The sequence below is a fragment of the Lampetra fluviatilis genome, chromosome 13 (genome assembly GCF_964198595.1).
Source record: "Lampetra fluviatilis chromosome 13, kcLamFluv1.1, whole genome shotgun sequence".
NCBI classification, from domain to species: Eukaryota; Metazoa; Chordata; class Hyperoartia; order Petromyzontiformes; family Petromyzontidae; genus Lampetra; species Lampetra fluviatilis.
This window is the reverse complement of record NC_136287.1, coordinates 13,905,526-13,922,863: the sequence shown is the minus strand read 5'-3', so window position 1 is coordinate 13,922,863 and position 17,338 is coordinate 13,905,526. Positions and strand designations below refer to the sequence as shown.

The 17,338-nt window shown below is 45.7% G+C and overlaps 1 protein-coding gene across 4 annotated transcripts in view; it reads left to right on the top strand.

The window, feature by feature from the left end:
* LOC144935569 (WD repeat-containing protein 7-like) overlaps positions 1–17,338 on the top strand; it is a 116,497-nt gene that overhangs the window by 42,040 nt on the left and 57,119 nt on the right. For 3 of the 4 annotated variants that reach the window (XM_078862366.1, XM_078862364.1, XM_078862367.1), the window contains 4 exons: positions 774–1,016; positions 2,111–2,376; positions 4,245–4,440; positions 16,336–16,541. In XM_078862366.1, coding sequence (XP_078718492.1) covers positions 774–1,016; positions 2,111–2,376; positions 4,245–4,440; positions 16,336–16,541 — 911 coding nt within the window. The remainder of the gene's footprint in view (positions 1–773; positions 1,017–2,110; positions 2,377–4,244; positions 4,441–16,335; positions 16,542–17,338) is intronic. The other variant, XM_078862365.1, reaches the window with a different exon arrangement.

Genomic DNA, 17,338 nt, shown 5'->3' with positions numbered 1-17,338 from the left:
TATGCGTCATCCCGTGCTCAAGTGGTGTAATAGCCATCTATTAGTGTTTGCTCTCAGGAAACTCCCAGGAGTTGAGTTATCTATAATTAGCGTTTAGCTACTGTCTATTAGCTGCCATGTGATGTAAATGTAGCACTGCAGTGTGAGGGATGGTGGTGGTGCGTGGGGAGGCCTTCATCCATCAATGAATAGACAATCATCAATAACACTGCCCGAAAGAAAATAAATATTATGTTTTGACAAATTAGTTTTTATTATTTGTGCTTATGCACACTGCCAGTGCAGTATAACAAACATTGGAATAGTGACTGATGGTGGTGGTGGTGATGATGATGCTATCTAAAATTAAGCATATGTCGGGTTTTTTTTCAAGTTAAACCACATCACGTGAAAACTGAAAATTCCGGAATGTGTTTAATTCTCGAAAGAATCTTGCCCCTAGCTGCATCACAAGTGGGTATTGCAGGTACGATGTTTATTGATGTACACAACGGGTTGTGCCCTCCTTAACATTCTTACACCAGCGGCCGCTTCACAGAATGTATTGTCTGGTCACTGTTCGCCTTGCAACGCTTTCATCCCGTAGCCTCGTCTACGATGCATCGCCTCATTGCTCTTTTGTCTCGTGACCCTGCGTGTGATGCGTAATATTGCTGGCCTCTTGTTGCGCGGGCTGGTCCATGCGATGCCTCGCCTCGCCATCCTTTTTGTGTTTCTCGGCCCCCACGTGACGGCTTTCCGCGGGCCCTCGTCTGCCGGTCCTCCGTCCGCAGAGCTGCCGGTGACTTCGTCCGGCAGCCTGCGCCAAGCGTTCGAGGGGACCGCCTCCGACGCCGCGGCGGCGGAGACAGCCTGGTCTGCACCAGGGGCGGAACACGCGGAGCGCACCGCCCTGGTGTACGCGGTGCCGCACGGCCTGCTGGCGTGCGGCTACTCCGACGGGCACATCCTCGTTTATCCCGCTGCTGCCATGGCCCTCACGCATTTCCTAGAGGGTGCCCGAGATATTGGACCAGGTATGGATCTGTGGAAAAATGTCACGTTTCTTATAACGGCACTGGATGCAGTGATTCAATCGATACGCAATGGTGCTTTGACTTGGCCAGGAAATTGCAGTACAGCAAGTGGGTTCGTGAACCCATCTGCACTGACCTTTGAGTGCTAGTTATTCTCTCTTTGTGGGTTTTCTCGAGGTTATACGTTTTCCTCCCGCATGCAAAAACACTCCTTAAATTGGTATTGGTCAAACATACAAATCCAGTAGCCTCCTGAAAAAGAGTCTTGAGACTCAGTCTTTATAGATAAATACATTACATTTATTGTATTATACCTGATGTATAATTCAAACACACAGTTGTTATGGGTTTCATGCAATGTCCATCTCGAACTTCTACCAAAATATTTTTTGCAAAAAAGCCAATAGCTCCTTATTATCTCTCATCTGTTTAAATTCCTTTCAAGTGAACTACCAAAAGATGAATGCGACAGACAACAGCTCTGGAATCGAGCACTGTAAAGATTCTGTAATGAGCTGACAATTATTTACCCAAGGAAAGTCTGGCTGAGATTCAAGAATTTGCCTTGGCATGTTTGGCCAAGACCAGGAAGCGGGGGAACCAGGAGAAGACACACCTCATATACGAGAGGGTGTTACTCGGCACGGTCATCTCTTGGCCACTGCATAGCCCTACAACACCTGGCAAGCCCCTCATGGTCACCCATCCAAGTACTAGCCTGGGTCAACCTTGCTTCACTTCCGAGATCTGCTGAGATTAGGTGCATTTAGGGTCATTTGGCGAGAGGCAAAATGTAAAAATGTTTAATATGCTTAGATCTTTTGTTTACAATGATAACACGTTGTGCAGTTCTGGAGGAGCGACCAAAATAATGATTTCCTCATCAGGACAACATGAAAAGAAATGTGCAATTTTAATCTAGCAGCCAAGTGAGGTGTTGGAGCATATGGTTTAGTCATCTCTTTGAAGTAAGCTGGCGAACGGCCATTTAATGCACAAAAAGTCAATAACGGAATTTCTATTTGAAGTCCCTGATAAATGGAAAGCCAATGCAGACGCCCACAGTAACAGGTGCAATCGGTCCCCTTTCGCAGAGTGCACGCTGGGTTTGCTTTGTTTCCCACCGACCGGCTGCCTCGACTTGCCAGGCCACTACACCCTGCAGGGCCACGGCGGCGCGGTGAGCTGCCTGCTGTACCCGCACGAGGCGGCACGGCGCTACGACTCGCGCTGGCTGATCTCGGGCGCAGCCGACTTCTCGGTGCGCCTGTGGGACGTGCTCAGCCAGGAGCTGCTGTGCGTCTTCCATCCACACGCGGGCTCCGTCACGCAGCTGCTGCTGCCGCCCGATAACTGCCATGTATGTACGCATGCGTCGTATGGATGATGTACGTGTTGCATTGTACGTACGTATGATGAACTTCTTTCGCACCGTACGTAGCCAACCGTGCTAATCAGAGGTGCGGGGGGGGGACAATGTGCATTGGATCTGTGCGTACGCGTATGCACAGGGAGCGGTGAAGTGCAGTGGTTAGCGCGCTGCGCTCCGAGAGCCGGCAACCCTGAGCTCGAATCCCAGTCACAGCCAACATCGGTGACAATTGTCTGCCCTGGTCCTGGGCCTCTCCGCTAGGTCGACTTAGCCTAAAATGAGTACAATTTGTAAACATCAGCATGAGTGAGACAAAGGCGGCCGGGTGTGGTGCTGACCACCCATCCCTCTCATGTGCCGTGCTAGCCTTAATAGGTGCTCGCTAACAGCACTGCCCAAACAGTCTGTTGAGGCTATATCTTTCCTTCCGCACGCTTGCTGCATGTCAGCCTCTCTGCTGGGTCCGCCCAGACTTTGCTTTGTGATTTTTTTTCATTGAGCATCAAACTGAGGTTGACTCTCGCATAACAACGAAACATTAGGACTGCTACGATACGCAGCTTCGTGTCCAGCGTTGCAGGCGATGTTAAAAGCAGCACTGACTTCGATGTGAACATTATTTAAAGCATTATTAAATGTGCAAGCATGCCAACGTTTAGCTGACTACCGTTTTTTGAGTTCATGTTTAAGTTTTATTTAACTTGATGATCTTTTCTTTCTGTTTCCTGGGAGTGTTTTCCTACGAGTGTTGCTCGCATATGCTGCCGTTTATCGCCACTTACTTTTTGCTCTTTTTTTTACTTTTCCTCCTCGCGCCTCCTTGGGTGACACTTACCCCGTTGTTCCAATGAAAACTCTTAGAAGTAAGTTAAACGTGCAATCCAATCTTTCACATTCTACATTTATCTCACTCCCTTCCTCTTTTGCCGAATCTATTTCTCATTGAATGTTTTCAGTATTCCTCTTGGTCCTGCCCAGGTCCTAGTTTCACACCCTTCCATTGCTTGCCCTTACTGCCTGTGCTACAACCATCACCTAGGGACACTGCCCCAGACACTGCCCCTTGGTGAGGCCCTCTCGTTATGGTGCATGTTTGTGTCTTTCTCGCTTTTCCTCCCGTAACACCCCGCCTTGACCTTGTTTCCTCGCCTTCCCATTCCTCATCTTCAGATTTTTACCCCCAGAAATCTGTCCCTTTCCCCATACTTTTCCTTTGCCCCTTCACCATCCAACCATGCCCCCTTCACTCTCCAAACGAACCCTAGACCTCACACCATTACCCTCTTGCACAGTTGGCACAGTGGGGAGCACAGGTGGTGCATCTGCCAGGCATCTCAGTTAGTCAACCCATGACACCTGCTGCGTCTGTCCCGTGACCTCCTGCCAGCAAGCGTTCGACACTTAACGGGGCCCTAAAGTGCACCTAGCCTGGCACAAGCACCGTGGTGACATCACCACCACTTAGTGGTGAATGGCGGTGGTTGTCGTTACAGAGCAGTAGTGTAGTGCGCACTGCGCTACGAACCCGGTGATCCCAGTTTCATTTGCGCTTACAGCCAACATCCGTGATGGATATCTGAGGTTGACTCAACCTAAAATGAGTGCCTGGTGCGGTGGTGTAAACTCCACTGCTCGGGAGACAAAGGCGGGCGGGCGTGCTAACCACACCACCCCCTGTTGGCCGTCTTGTAATGTACGTTGAACCTCTTTCGCACCGTACAAAGCCAGCCGCGCTAATCTTAGGTGCGGGGGAAGGACATGAAACCAAACGGAACTTTCCCCAGCAGCCTGTATGGCTGTAGAGGGACGGGGGGGGGGGACCTTTCCCTTTGTTGCTTGTTGCGTGCACCTCGCAGGAGACGGTGCTGCGGTGCGTGTGCTCCGTGGCGTCGGACCACTCCGTGGCCCTGCTGAGCCTGACGGAGCGGCGGCCCCTCCTCCTGGCGTCGCGTCACGCCTTCCCGGTGCAGGCCGTGCGCTGGAGGGCCGCCGACGACCTACTGCTCGTGTGCTGCTCCGACGGTTCACTCTACGTCTGGCAGATGGACAGCGGTGAGACGACCCCCTCGGGGTCGACCGATAGAATCGCCTTAGGGAGTGGAAGAGGAGGGGGGGGTGCGGGTGAGCATGGCAACAGTCAAGCTGTCCATTAGGCAGTGGTTGTCTCGTGCCTCTCACCCATCAGCAAAAACCTGTGGCTGTCTTGGGGCCCCTGTGGCTTTGAAAATGGCCCTAAGAAACGCCTCGAGCTAGGTTCGCGAATACGTGGCTTGTTTGCTTTAAACAACAACAAAAAAACGTCCGTAAAATCGTATAATGCTGTATGTGTGTGTGTCACTGCATATGGCTGTGCAGTTAAAAAGTAAAACAAATAGAACATATTTTCTGACACCAAAATATAACCAACAGAACTTCCAGGCCAATATTGTACGATGTCTATGGGCGGCTGTGCAGTACCACAGCTTTGATCAGCTGTGTGCTCTTGGCTCTCGTCAAAAGGCTATCGTTACGTTGCATAATGCGCAGTGTAAAATTGAATTTATTGAACATATTGATTTCAAGGCCTGTCAGTAGGATTTGATTGATTTCTATTTTTCTTAAGTGTATGCATCTTAACTTTTGAGTATTTCAATCCGTGGAGACATCGATATTGTTATTTATTTGTTTGTACACAAAAGCATCGTTGAGAATCAAGAATTTCGTTGTGATACTGCTCGGAATTTGCTCCAGCCTTTTTTTAAAAATAAAATCTATTTTCAAATGTGGGATATACCAGAGTTACGAGAGAAATCTCGCGCACATGAGGAGATAACTACCGAAACGTCACTAAAGTTTCCATACCAAATAAAATCGGTTGCCTAACTGCGCTGGCAATGGTGCACAAATCACGAGCAACAAAAAATCCAAGCCATTTGTCATGAGCGTTGCCCTAAAAAGGGAAAAGCGATGTCAGAGGCATTGTGGGTAATGTTTTGAGAAATGGCCCTTCTTCATAGCAGTGGACGAATGGCCATTGCACAAAATGTCACCTATTATATACTTTTTTACCCCTTTTTGGAGCAATGTTTTTGAAGAATGCGTTGAGTTTTTTGTCATTTGAACGTTCTGTGCCGCTGGTCCCGATAGTGGTAACATTGATACCAAACCTACATTACGATTGTAAAGTCTCCTTTTACAATTTGAGGACTCCCTCTCCTCCTCGCTGCTACCTTTGTCAGAGTAAATGTCATGTCTGGACAGGGTCGACCTGAGGACCCGATATCCCTCCCATCTCTTCTCACCAAAGACACCCAAGCCCAGAGCACTTATGAAAACCAGGCGGGTGATCTTGTCACGGCAATCAGCGGTAGATTCATTGTCTTCAAAAATCGCCCTCAAGTTAAAAACAACACGGAGCCAATAAAAAGAGATTTGTTGAAAAGTGTAATTAATGAAAAAACATTGGTCTGTAGACTGCACATTACTCTGAAGAAACGTCTTAAGAAACATGGGATACATTGTGGAAAAAAATGAAGCACAGTTTTCCATGATGGTTTGCTTGGCAGCAGTGGTAAATAGTAATTATTGTTCCGACATGATTACTACGATTAACACTGCACTGTGTACGTTCAGCTTTTACATATACCCCATATAGATTTTGTCATTGAATCAGTCATTATTCAGTCATTCAATCATCAATATCATATACTCTATATTCAGTGTTAACAACAAAATAGCAATATAAAGATCGGTTATCTAAGAAAGGATACAAAGATGTTCTCCTTTATCCACTGAGATCCCACTTGCGCACTGACTTGACACTGACATTTTTCAAACGAAGAGCGCTCAACCTCAGGTAGTCACATGACCTCTGCTGTGAACTCACTGGAGGTTGCCAATCACAGCTGCCCAATTAGGTGGAAGGGTGATCTGATTTTTACTTCACATCTATATATTTTTGACAATAGAAAATAGTTCAGTAATTATTCCTGTAACAATTTCCCTAAAATGGCCATGGTTTATTTTGACCTTTAGCTCAGCTCTTGTGCAATTCAGCCACGTGGGTGCATTCCCTGGCTTTGCACGGATGTGGAAATTTATATCTGAACCTGGAGTAAAGCTTTCCCAGAATGCTTCGTGGTATTCTCTAGAAGGTAAAGGCCTATTTGGTGCTCCTAAGCAGTGTTTTCTGCAACGATATTTAGAGGCTTAAAGAGGGTTTAATTTTTTTTTGTTCACGTCTTGCAAAGTGTCCCGGGTGAACGGTTTGATTTGCAAGAGTGACCTGTTTGCAGCCATTTGCTTGTAAATGTAGGACATACGGTATATTTGCTGCCACTGATTAAGGGCCTGTAATATTGGTAACATATTCCTCGACACATAACAAAAAAACTCTTAGATGAATGCATTTGTATCACATCTTGAGATTTAGTGTATTTAGAAAGTAGCAAGTGAATGTTGTATAAATATATGTAAATTTCATTGTATTTTACATTTTTACATTATTTTACGTTACGTATACGTGCCAAAATAGGTGAAGAGCCTTCTTGCTCAAATGAGCGGTGATGCAGCTCTCATCACAGTTGGTGGCCCTTTGCCTGGAGTGAAAATGTCGCTGGGGCCTGTTCTAACCGTGGGTCAATCGCTGTTGACTTCCCGCAAAGTGGTAGCTATTTTATCGACCCAGGACGGATGATAGGCGATGTCAACCCTCAAGGAGGATTTGAACTCACGGCTTCATAATTGTCAGTCAAGCGCCGCTCAAATTCCAGCACGAGTCGGGTGGAGTTCATGTGGACAATCGTATGAATGTTGGAATGTTTAGAGCACTGCATATGTTGTCATGTATGTGGTGTGGCAGTGGAAATGGCTGAGAGATTGATGGGGGTCCTATTAGTGGCTCCCAACATGGGCCACAAAGCCCACAAGGTCACCCCTTGCACACAGCGAAGAGACCTCGGTCTCCTTGACCCCGTAAGTCACTGGATGGGAAGACATCACACCTTGCCCTCATTGATTTATGTTTCCTTAAACTTGTCATTTTAGCCTGAAATTCACATTCCCTAAATAGAAGAGATGAAAGAGGTGACTTGAAGGTCGCCTTGCCTTTTTCCCTGGTGTTCATCGCAACCAGATACTCTGTATTGTGTTTATTATTTATTAACCTTAAACATTCTTGTATCAATGGAAGCATACTTGTTTCGGCGAGTAAGGCAGATGCGTATTTGACACGGTCCATCACAGTTGCCCCATTGGGTGGAACAATGATGAACTAATTCCAAATGCATTTTTTATGCGTGTTTGAAACACAATATTTATATTGGCCTCTTGCATATGATCCATCCAGAGTTTATGCAGGTTGGGTTTTGTAAGGAACTCACAGATTCTTAAAATATATGGACAGAATCCCATCAGTGGGTTCGTCCGGCAGGCTTGCCAATGCTGGCTGGTGCCTGCGGTCCTATAGGCTTAGCTAAGTGCCCAAACAGCTTGTCCTGGCCAGATAGAGGAAACAAAATATCATGGTATGGGTTAGATACCAAAAAAAAGGGCTGATGTGGTCACAAGATAAAGTTGCAGTTGAATTGGCTCGGCACTGGCTAGTGCCAGTGATGTCGGGAAGCTTGCAAATGATATGGGGCAGTTGGCAGCGGCCGACCTCCATAAAAAAAGAAGACGCCAATGAGTGATACCCCAACCATAATAAACAGAACATTGAGCGGTACATGTCGCGGCGTCCAGTGGCTGAATGGGACTTGTGAACCCATTACATAGAATATGTAAGATAAAAAAAAACATTGAACTTTGATCATCGATATTAATTGATGAATCTATGCATCGTTTTACTTAGGCAGCTTATCTGCACATTCCCCTGATCTGGAAACCCGTAACACCTGGGTTCATCCATGACCTCTTGCCAGCACAACCTTCACCACTTCACATAGCCTCACTCAGCCTGCCTTGGCTACCTTGAGAGCCTGACCCATCGCTTGGTGGCCAAGAGTGGCTGCTGTGCTGCCTGAGTGCAGATTTACCATTTCTACATCACACGACATCGGGATCAATCAGAAAGGTTCACTCTTTCATCACGACGTAAAGTATGCACTTCACATACACCGACCTGCGCACTTCCACATTTGCCAAATTATATTTCCCTTGCATGGTCATGTATTTGGGTACTCTGCTAGACGGCTAAAATCTTAATTAGTGTGGTGTTTAATAGTATGACTATGTATAAATTGCCTCCCTTTTGCCTGCCGCAAAGTCTGATAACGTTCGTATTTTCTTTATCGTCACTCTTTGCATCTCGAAAAATGATCATGTTTGTGCTTTTGTGTATCCTGTGCGTATGAGTGTATCCCTGTGTTTCCCAGTGTATTCTGCGGTGTGTATTCCTGCTTGTCCACTTGCGCTTCTCTCTGCTTGAGCCACCTGAGCTCCCATGGATCGCATTCCTTTGTGCCTTTCTTCCCTTGGGTTTTCCTGCACTTCATGATCAAATGCATCCATCTCTTTCATTATCTGTGATAAAACTACTGTATCCACCAGCTCACGTCCTCTTCGTGCGTTGTGCTCTTAATTCTGTGAACCCCAAAAAAATCGGTTCAGCTAACCAACCCATCCTGCAGATTTTTGCCATCAACGTGTTTCGTTATGTCATGAGTATTTCATTTTAAGCAAGTCAAAATTACTCCAATGGCAAGCGACGCTTTGGATACAAACCCACACGTTTAGGATGTTGCTTTGTGCCAAATCTATTCCCATTTTGCTTGTAATTAAAGTGCACTGCCCATGAGTAATGATTTAATTGCAAAATCAATGAGAGATAATTATTAATTAAAATTGTATGAATTGCTTAATCGCATTACACACACGTACAAAAGTGGAAAAGTTCTGTATCTTGTACATTTCCTGTTTCAAACAGTGTAATCAGACGTTGCGTTTCTTTCAGTGTTTAGAAACATGCGACTAAATGTGTGCGTCATGAATTGAACATTTCGAATTGCTTTGTAAAAGAAATCTCACGTGGAAGAGCAAAAGTCCACAAAAACAAGGCGCACTGCGGCCACTGACTGCTCGCACGGTTTTCTCGTCGTATTTTCGGATCTCATGCTCCACTTAAATTGCCGGGAAAAGCAACAACACGAGAAACCTAATGCACACACCCGATGGGTTTCTTTGTCAGGGAAATATGGTTATCCACGTTTGTGGATGGCGGTTTTCAGTAGAGTATAGACGTTGGTGACTTCCAAGTATGTTATATAGGATATGAAACCGGCATTGGCCTGTATAGTTGTTCATGGTGACGATGCAGAATTTTTCAAGCATGTATATTTTAGCAGTTTGCTTGTTGTTTTTGTAATGCCTTATGGAACAGAACTGTTGATTGACTGTTCACTTCATGCAAAGTGCCCCGGTGGAAATTGCACTGTAATCTTTAACATTTTTGTATGTATGTTGAACTTCTTTCGCATCGCACGTAGCCAACCATGTTAAACCACCACGTGACAGCCCTTTGAGATAAATCTCTCTTGCACGGGAGACATGGGGTGGGAGTAAAAAAAATACACGAAAAGATGTTATACGCAGAAACAAAAATGTCAACAAATGGATAATAGATTAAATCTGTAATAATAAGAATAAAAAATATATATATATCTATTGTGTGAAGACCCGGTCGGGTTACAGTAACATAATCCCCCTAGGTTCGTGGCCGAGGCTCTCATCTGTGGTTATGTAACGCACTGCCAGCTGCTGTGATATGGTGCCCATGTCCGCATGTCTGTACCGTGGGATGCATGGTGTCTGCATGATGGACCAGACTGAGAATTGTTTTTTTATCCCAGGGATTTTGTTTGTGCGCTCGTGACGGAATTGTGGGTAAGGAATTGTGGGTAAAAATGGCCGTTGGGCTGCAGTGCGCTTCTGGTGGCAGTGGCTTTCTGTCTTGTCAAAGTTTTGTTCTTCCACCTTCACTGCTTCCCTCTGGTCATTAACATGAGATTGAAGCTTTTAAAAGATCAATCGATACCTCCCCGATGATTTATCCCACGTGGTGGGGCGATAAAACCTCCAAGGTTGGGATGACGGCCGAGTTTGTCTCCTCGGCCTTATAAACGCCTGTCATTTCACATTTTTTTTTTAAACCTGGGACAGGAATTGGATTATGGGTTTGCTTAACCCTTCAGCTGCAAAACGAAGATTCTTGGCGCGGTGTTGTGTGTGAAAGCCTTTTGTGCGTTCTGGTTTTTTGTTTCTATTCGTGAGTCCTCGTCTCAGTGTTTCCTTGCTGCATTCGGCTTTTGTTACTCTGCCTCTTCTACTTGCGTGTTGAATACATTTGGATCCTTCAGTACATTTACAAATAATTTCATACATTTCAATAAGACGTCACAAAGGCAGTACAATTTTAATTTAGGTTTTCAGAATTATATCGAAACATTTTGTAAACATACGTTTGCAGTCATCATAGCAGTTTAACGTTGTGCTATGACAGCACCGATTTAAAATGTTACACAACGCGTACGGACTCATCTCTATTGCGTACTTGCCAATCAACTACCTCATATCCTCGTGTTTTAATTTCGAGCCAATGTAAATGTTAATATCTTCAATGGAGTAAACCGAAAATAAATCACAACTGCGTGGAACGGCACCGATTGAATATTGTACCCAATTGGATGTATTATTATGGAGATTTAGCATTGAAGCCTTAATCCCTTTTTTTTCATTGGATTCCACTGACTCCTGTATGTGTAGCTGTTGCTTATCAGTCTGCAAGCCATCGTGTGATCCACGTTGTGAACACAAATACGAATCTATTTGGAACCCTTGCAGAGCAATGCACCCCCCCCCCCCACCTTGTTAGAAAATGGTTTGTGGAAGGAGATAACACAGAACTTATTCTGATCTCTTTGCCCTCTCATCCACACTAAGGGGGGTAGTGCTCTCCCACCCGCACTGCAGCAGACAGAAATTTACATCATATGATAGTCAAACTAATATATGTTTAATTAAATTCTCAGAAGGAATTTTGCATTAACCTGCAGACACGAAATTTAGTGTGGTGTTTTTACCCCGTAGTTTTTGGTGTCTGAGTTGAGGCCATGAACGTACTGCATACGAGAAGCTAGTTTAATCATGGGTGTCTGTCTGCGTTCAAAGCCAGGATTCCAGTGGTACCAGCATAGTGTTCTGACCTCTGACCCACCCGGCCACCTCATGCACAGTTTAAAAAAAAAAATCAAGGTGAAAGAGTGATATTGTCACCGTCACCAGACATTGCACGCATCAACCGGTCACATCGGAGGGGTGTCTCCATGCATCACTCTACACCCTCTGCTCCCACAGCCGCCTCCCTCTAAGAAACCGAGGAATGCAATCCACTGAAAGCAAGCAAGATGTACGTAACCGGACTATTCCCCACATTTGACACGTGGCCTACACGCTGTCGTGTGTGGAATTCTTGCTCGCTGAGCAGGAGGGACGATTACTGGTACATACCTTGCAGTGGCCAGCAGAAATATACAACCAAGGGGAAGATGATGGAATCATTTAAGAGCAAATAATAATTTATCCACAATAGAGGTTTTTTGGGTTAGATTGCGTAAATATAAATGTGTCGTTAAACCCTCCACCACTTGACACACGGCAAATTAGTAAGGTTTGTCACATCAACAAAACAAGCCAATTCGTTTCTAGTTCAGCACACCAGTGTGTTGGAGAGTAAACCCACAACATTGACAAATCTATTACGACGTTTTGCCGATAATTACAACCAGCCTCATCAGGCGATAGCCAGAGTTGTGGATAAAACCTCGAGTTTAGGTCTTACATAGAGGGGTATATGTGATGTCACTTGTGAGCCAATCATGTTCGATAATAACTTAGTTTGTCTGATATTATTACCATTATTATGGTGCAAGGATATCATGAAGGCGGCTACATCTCACAGATGGGTAAAGTCTGCCAGTAAGGGGTTATATTTCTGTGTGGATTTATGCAATTTATTAAATTTGACACCGGCACACGTGGCCTACTATTTTCCTAATAACGTCACAGGATCATTGATTTCCCACTGCGGAGTAGACGGCACATAGTATTTGGGGTTAATACATCCGCAGGTTAATACACCCGCAGTGTTAACCAGGGTGGCCACTGGGCTCGAACCACGAACCTCTGCAGCAAGCAGCGAATGTGTTACTGCTCGGCCGTGTCACTGCCCATACCTTGGAGGCCTGATATCACGTCGCGTTACGTGATATCAATGGGATCTCGCAACATGAGGCGAGGCTCGGTGTCGAGACGCCAAGGCATTGAAGCTGATGACCTCTTGACCTTGTGTGTATTTAGGCTCAACTTCCCTTCAGAGTTGTTTCTTATTGTCACATTGACGCGAGCACTCTTTAAAAAGCATATTATAGGCAGATGCGGATGTTTATACTTGTTGTCCAATCCCTTTTTTTTACACGTTTTCAGAAAATAAAACAGCTTAGTGACGTAGCGGCAGCGTACTTGAAACATTGCATGCTTCGACTCGAACACATTCTTGGAGATATGTATGCGGTGATGTGGTTCACACACAAGACCAGGGTTCACGTGTGCCAGTCCTTTTACTCAGCACCCTGCGCTTGGCCTTTGACCTCCCTTTGGCCTTTTTTGTGGGTTTTTTCAGTGCCCTGTTTTTGTTCTAACGTCTGTGTTCTATTCCTCACTTCTGTCTCCTTGCCATGTGGCCTGGCCTGGTTGTGTGCGGTAACATGCCCTCTGTTCTTGCCCGTCGACCCCCTGTCCAGATGTATACCAACAAAAAAGTCACCCTTCACCTTTGTTGCCCTTTGTGTCTGTTTATGTAAATGCAATTGAGCACATACATTATCATATTCACCACGATTGGCTGTACGTATTTAGCGGGCAATGAGTTAATATTGTGACTTGTGGAGGTTTTGGGGGTAAAATAAAAGGGTCCTGTGGCTTCAGTAGTTGTTGAAGGCGGAAGAGTGCGGCTTGCTGGTAAAGATTTATCCTTCTGCTGCCACGGCTGGCCAACACACGATGTAAATAATTTATGGCCCTAGCCTTGCCGCATAAATTCTGGTGACAAAGTTCAATAACTGAAAAACAGTTGGTGGCCATCTTAAGCGATGCAGTGTACTGCAGCGGAGAGAGCCGCCTCTGTCTCCATCATTTTTGCTCTTGCAGCCGCAGCAGCAGCGGCAGCAGCCGCAGCAGCAGCGGCAGTGGCAGCCGCAGCAGCATTTTTAGTTCCGTAACCTGTGATAGCTCTGAACACATGCTGTAAAAAAAATACTCTTTAGGTTAACATCGACGTTCAGTCGCCAAAATTAGTTCATTATTTATATATTACATTTTTTTATATCTCTCTTTTAAGAATAATTTACATTTGCATCCTTTTTTTTTACTGATTGCTACCTTTTTATTTTCCAGGCGAGACAAAAAACAATGTGATTAATTTTGTTTCGAGGGGGACCTGGATACCCAGAATTATTAAAGGGCAGTTGGCCTTTTGTTATTAGTTGACCGTGCTACACAGTGGCTTACTGTTGCAAATTATGCTAACGTTGAACCTTCATCAACCCACGAAGGGTTTTGTTTTCACCATACTTCGCCCACGCCGCTCTATGCGGGTTGGTGAAGTGGGGAGGGGGGTCTAGGACTAGTTCAGACGCCGCTCGCCACTGACGGTGGCTGTCGACAGAAATCAAGAGCACGTGACCAGGTTCAGAGCAAGTGCGCCAACCACAGCGCCCACCCCTCCACCCGAGTGACGTTACAGGGTCTGTAATGTCTATTTGTACGAGAGGCAGAATGGTTGATAATTCCCATCAGACATTTACTGGAACTGCTTGTTGTGTTTAGTTTGTTGTCCTTCCCCCGCACCTCCGATCAGCACGGTTGGCTACGCACGGAGCGAAAGAAGTTCAACGTACGTGCAACTACATGGAGGGAAATTGAACCGTCCGACTGTGTGCACCCCGGCTCGTGTGTGCTACGATCCAAGTGGAGATTAATCTCCCTAATTATACTCGGAATGGGAAGTTGCTTAGCATGGCATGCGAGCAGTGAGACGAGTGAAGCGTGACCATGGAAGATGGACAAGGTGCAACCCAGCTGTGCGAGTTGCCGAATGTGCATCGCTGTGCCTCGCACAGCAAACGACCTGGCAGCACACGGCGATTTAGCAGCCCGAGGAATGAGACCAAGCAGCTGTGACCCATTAAAGTGGAGAGTGCCTCGTCTGAGCAGTAATTAAACTTGGTCTATAAAATTCAAATAGCACCGGCCATTCACATTACGTAGTCTTGGTGTCAAACGTGCACATTTTACTGTTAACCTCTTCGTTGCTGTGATACAGAATAAAGAAATCGTCATTCGTGGAAATATTAATCATTCTCTATCCACCATTAGCTGAAGGTCTGTCCCATGTATCTGCTGGTTACTGTATTTATTTTTGTTGTGAAATTCCCTTGCTTGTGTGTTGTTTCATGTTTCATATTTGCTTGCTTTCTCTCTCATCGTGCTCCAACTGTTAATTGCCATACATGCATTGATGATGAACAAGAGACTTCCGCTTATCAGTGACGATATTGGGGGCCTGCTGTTGCCAGTAAGCACATTAATGGAGAAGAGGAATTTAGTCAGAATGTTGCAGCCTCGATTATTTACGGAGTGACTTTTACACCGTCCACGTCTTAATTATCAAGAGCACAGTACACATTGAATATCCTCGATGAAATAAAAAAAAAACATTGTAAATACTGTCCATACTGAGCGTGAAGTGTGAGTCTTGCTGTGTGAGTTTGCACGTGCTGGTGTGAGCGTTTGAAAGTGGCTGGAGAGCCAAGTCATCAGCACACTCACGATTTGGAGGAGAGTTTCGTGAAGTCAATGATTCGATTTCTGTAGCCGCATGATAATTTATGTGGAGAACTATCAAAGCATGTTGTTTGTAGTAAAGTGGACGTGAAAGTGTCTTTGATATTGTCAGGTCCAATATTTTTTAAATCACACTATTGAATTGAAAGAGAGTTCTTATGCAGCTGTGCTTGAACAGACCTTGTTTACAATCGGTATAAACACCTCCAATTAGCACGGTTGGCTACATACAGTGCGAAAGAAGTTCAACATACATAATGATTACATTTACCCTATTATATATAATACATCGAAGGTAATGTCCGAATCTGAATGTGCTCATTGTAAAGTTAGTGCTTGTATATGCCTATATTCACTTACGTGGGAACTTTGTATTGCTTCTGCGTGGGCATAGTAAGAGCGTGATCGTAATTGCAGTGGCAATGAAGCTCGGTGCTGAGTGGAGTCAGCTGGGTGGCTCAGGTCAGAAGGCCAAGCTGGCAACGCTGAGCACATGGGTTCAAGTCCAGGTAGTTGCCTCAACTAAACCGGTTTCTCAAGTGCAGTGAGTTGATGGTCTCAGCCTAGTCACCAAGAAATACACATTACATTAATTTGGTTCTGCAGCTAATTTGGCTAAATTCCAGCCCTGAGATTTTAAATGTTGTTTTGACTGTCACGCGATGAACATTACAGTGATCTGGCAGAGTGTGTGGGAATGTGATGCCCTTTATTGTGCTGGCCAGGTCACTTGATGGAATCTCAGAGGTAGGTCTGTGATGTCCGCTTGCGCGGGCCATTCTCTAACACGAAGTGTTGCACTACTTTGCGAAATATCCAAATGGATTCTTAATTTCTTCACATGACACCGATAGCGCAATCGGGATAACATTTAGTGGAGTGGAGAGGAAGGGGGTACAAGGATGGTATGGTGCCGATTGTGGCTGAAATAAAAACGTCATTTTGCCGAACTGCGGCACGAGTGTAAGCAGGTTGATCACACTCTTCATGAGGCTTAGCGAGGTCAAGGAACTGACCACGAAGGGTCAGCCACGACACTGACCCCGTGGTGCCGTGCCCTCCCCGAAGCAGGCGTGCTGGATCGCTGTGTCGTCGGACTGGCGGCCGAGGAGATCCTGAGCCTGTGCGACGACCGCGACCCAGCGGGGGGCTACGTGGCGCTGGAGCCCGGGGGACCGTGGGGGGGCCTCCACAAGTACCCGCGGCTGCGCTCCTTCAAGACGCTGCTGGCCCACCGTCACGCCGTGCAGCCGCCGAGCCTTGAAGTGGCTGACAAGGTAACCGTCCCCGTGGCGCGCGCGAGCGTGTGTGTGTGCGTGTGTGTGTATGTTGGGAACTTTGATATTTTATCTGTAGTCCTTTGGTATTGCGATATACAAATGTGTATGTATATCAGCGGCTAATCGCGAAAGCCTACGTGTTAAACTGGCCGAGGATTCGTTCCACGTTTGAGGTGTTTCATTGTACGTCAACATTTAGTGACTTAGGTCTGATAATTTTGTTCCAAGAACTCGTCCCACTTCTTTTATGGTGTCCACAGACGTTCCATTTCATCGAGGACCTTTCCTTTGTTTCATACGGCAAAGAGAAGTGTTTACATCTTCACGTGTGACCTCGGGTGCTTCCTGGAGACAATTATTTTAAGAATTACAGACCCATTCACCTCCTGTACCAAGTGTGTAAATTGTTGATGAGGAATCATTAGCACCAAAGTGACATTTAGAGTATGAGCAACGTGAGCAATCTGAATTGAGGACAGGTTTACCTACCATCTACCTCATACATACTATCAATTGGATTCCGGAAAATAAAAATATGGATTGGAAACATAGACACTGACAAATAAAATGGAACAAAAGCGGAAAACCCTCTGTTCTTTTGCATACGACAGGGTACTACTGTAACCCTGTCCAATGGTAAAGGTGCAGCACAACAATTTCTTGCTCACTCCACTACTGGCAGAAGGGCCGCCACGTGACGTGGCGGCTTTAGAGAGCCCCTCTGAAGTGTATTTGGCCAACTCGTCCACAGTAGCCAGATGTCTTGGAACAGATTGGAGTAGTCGCACCTTGCC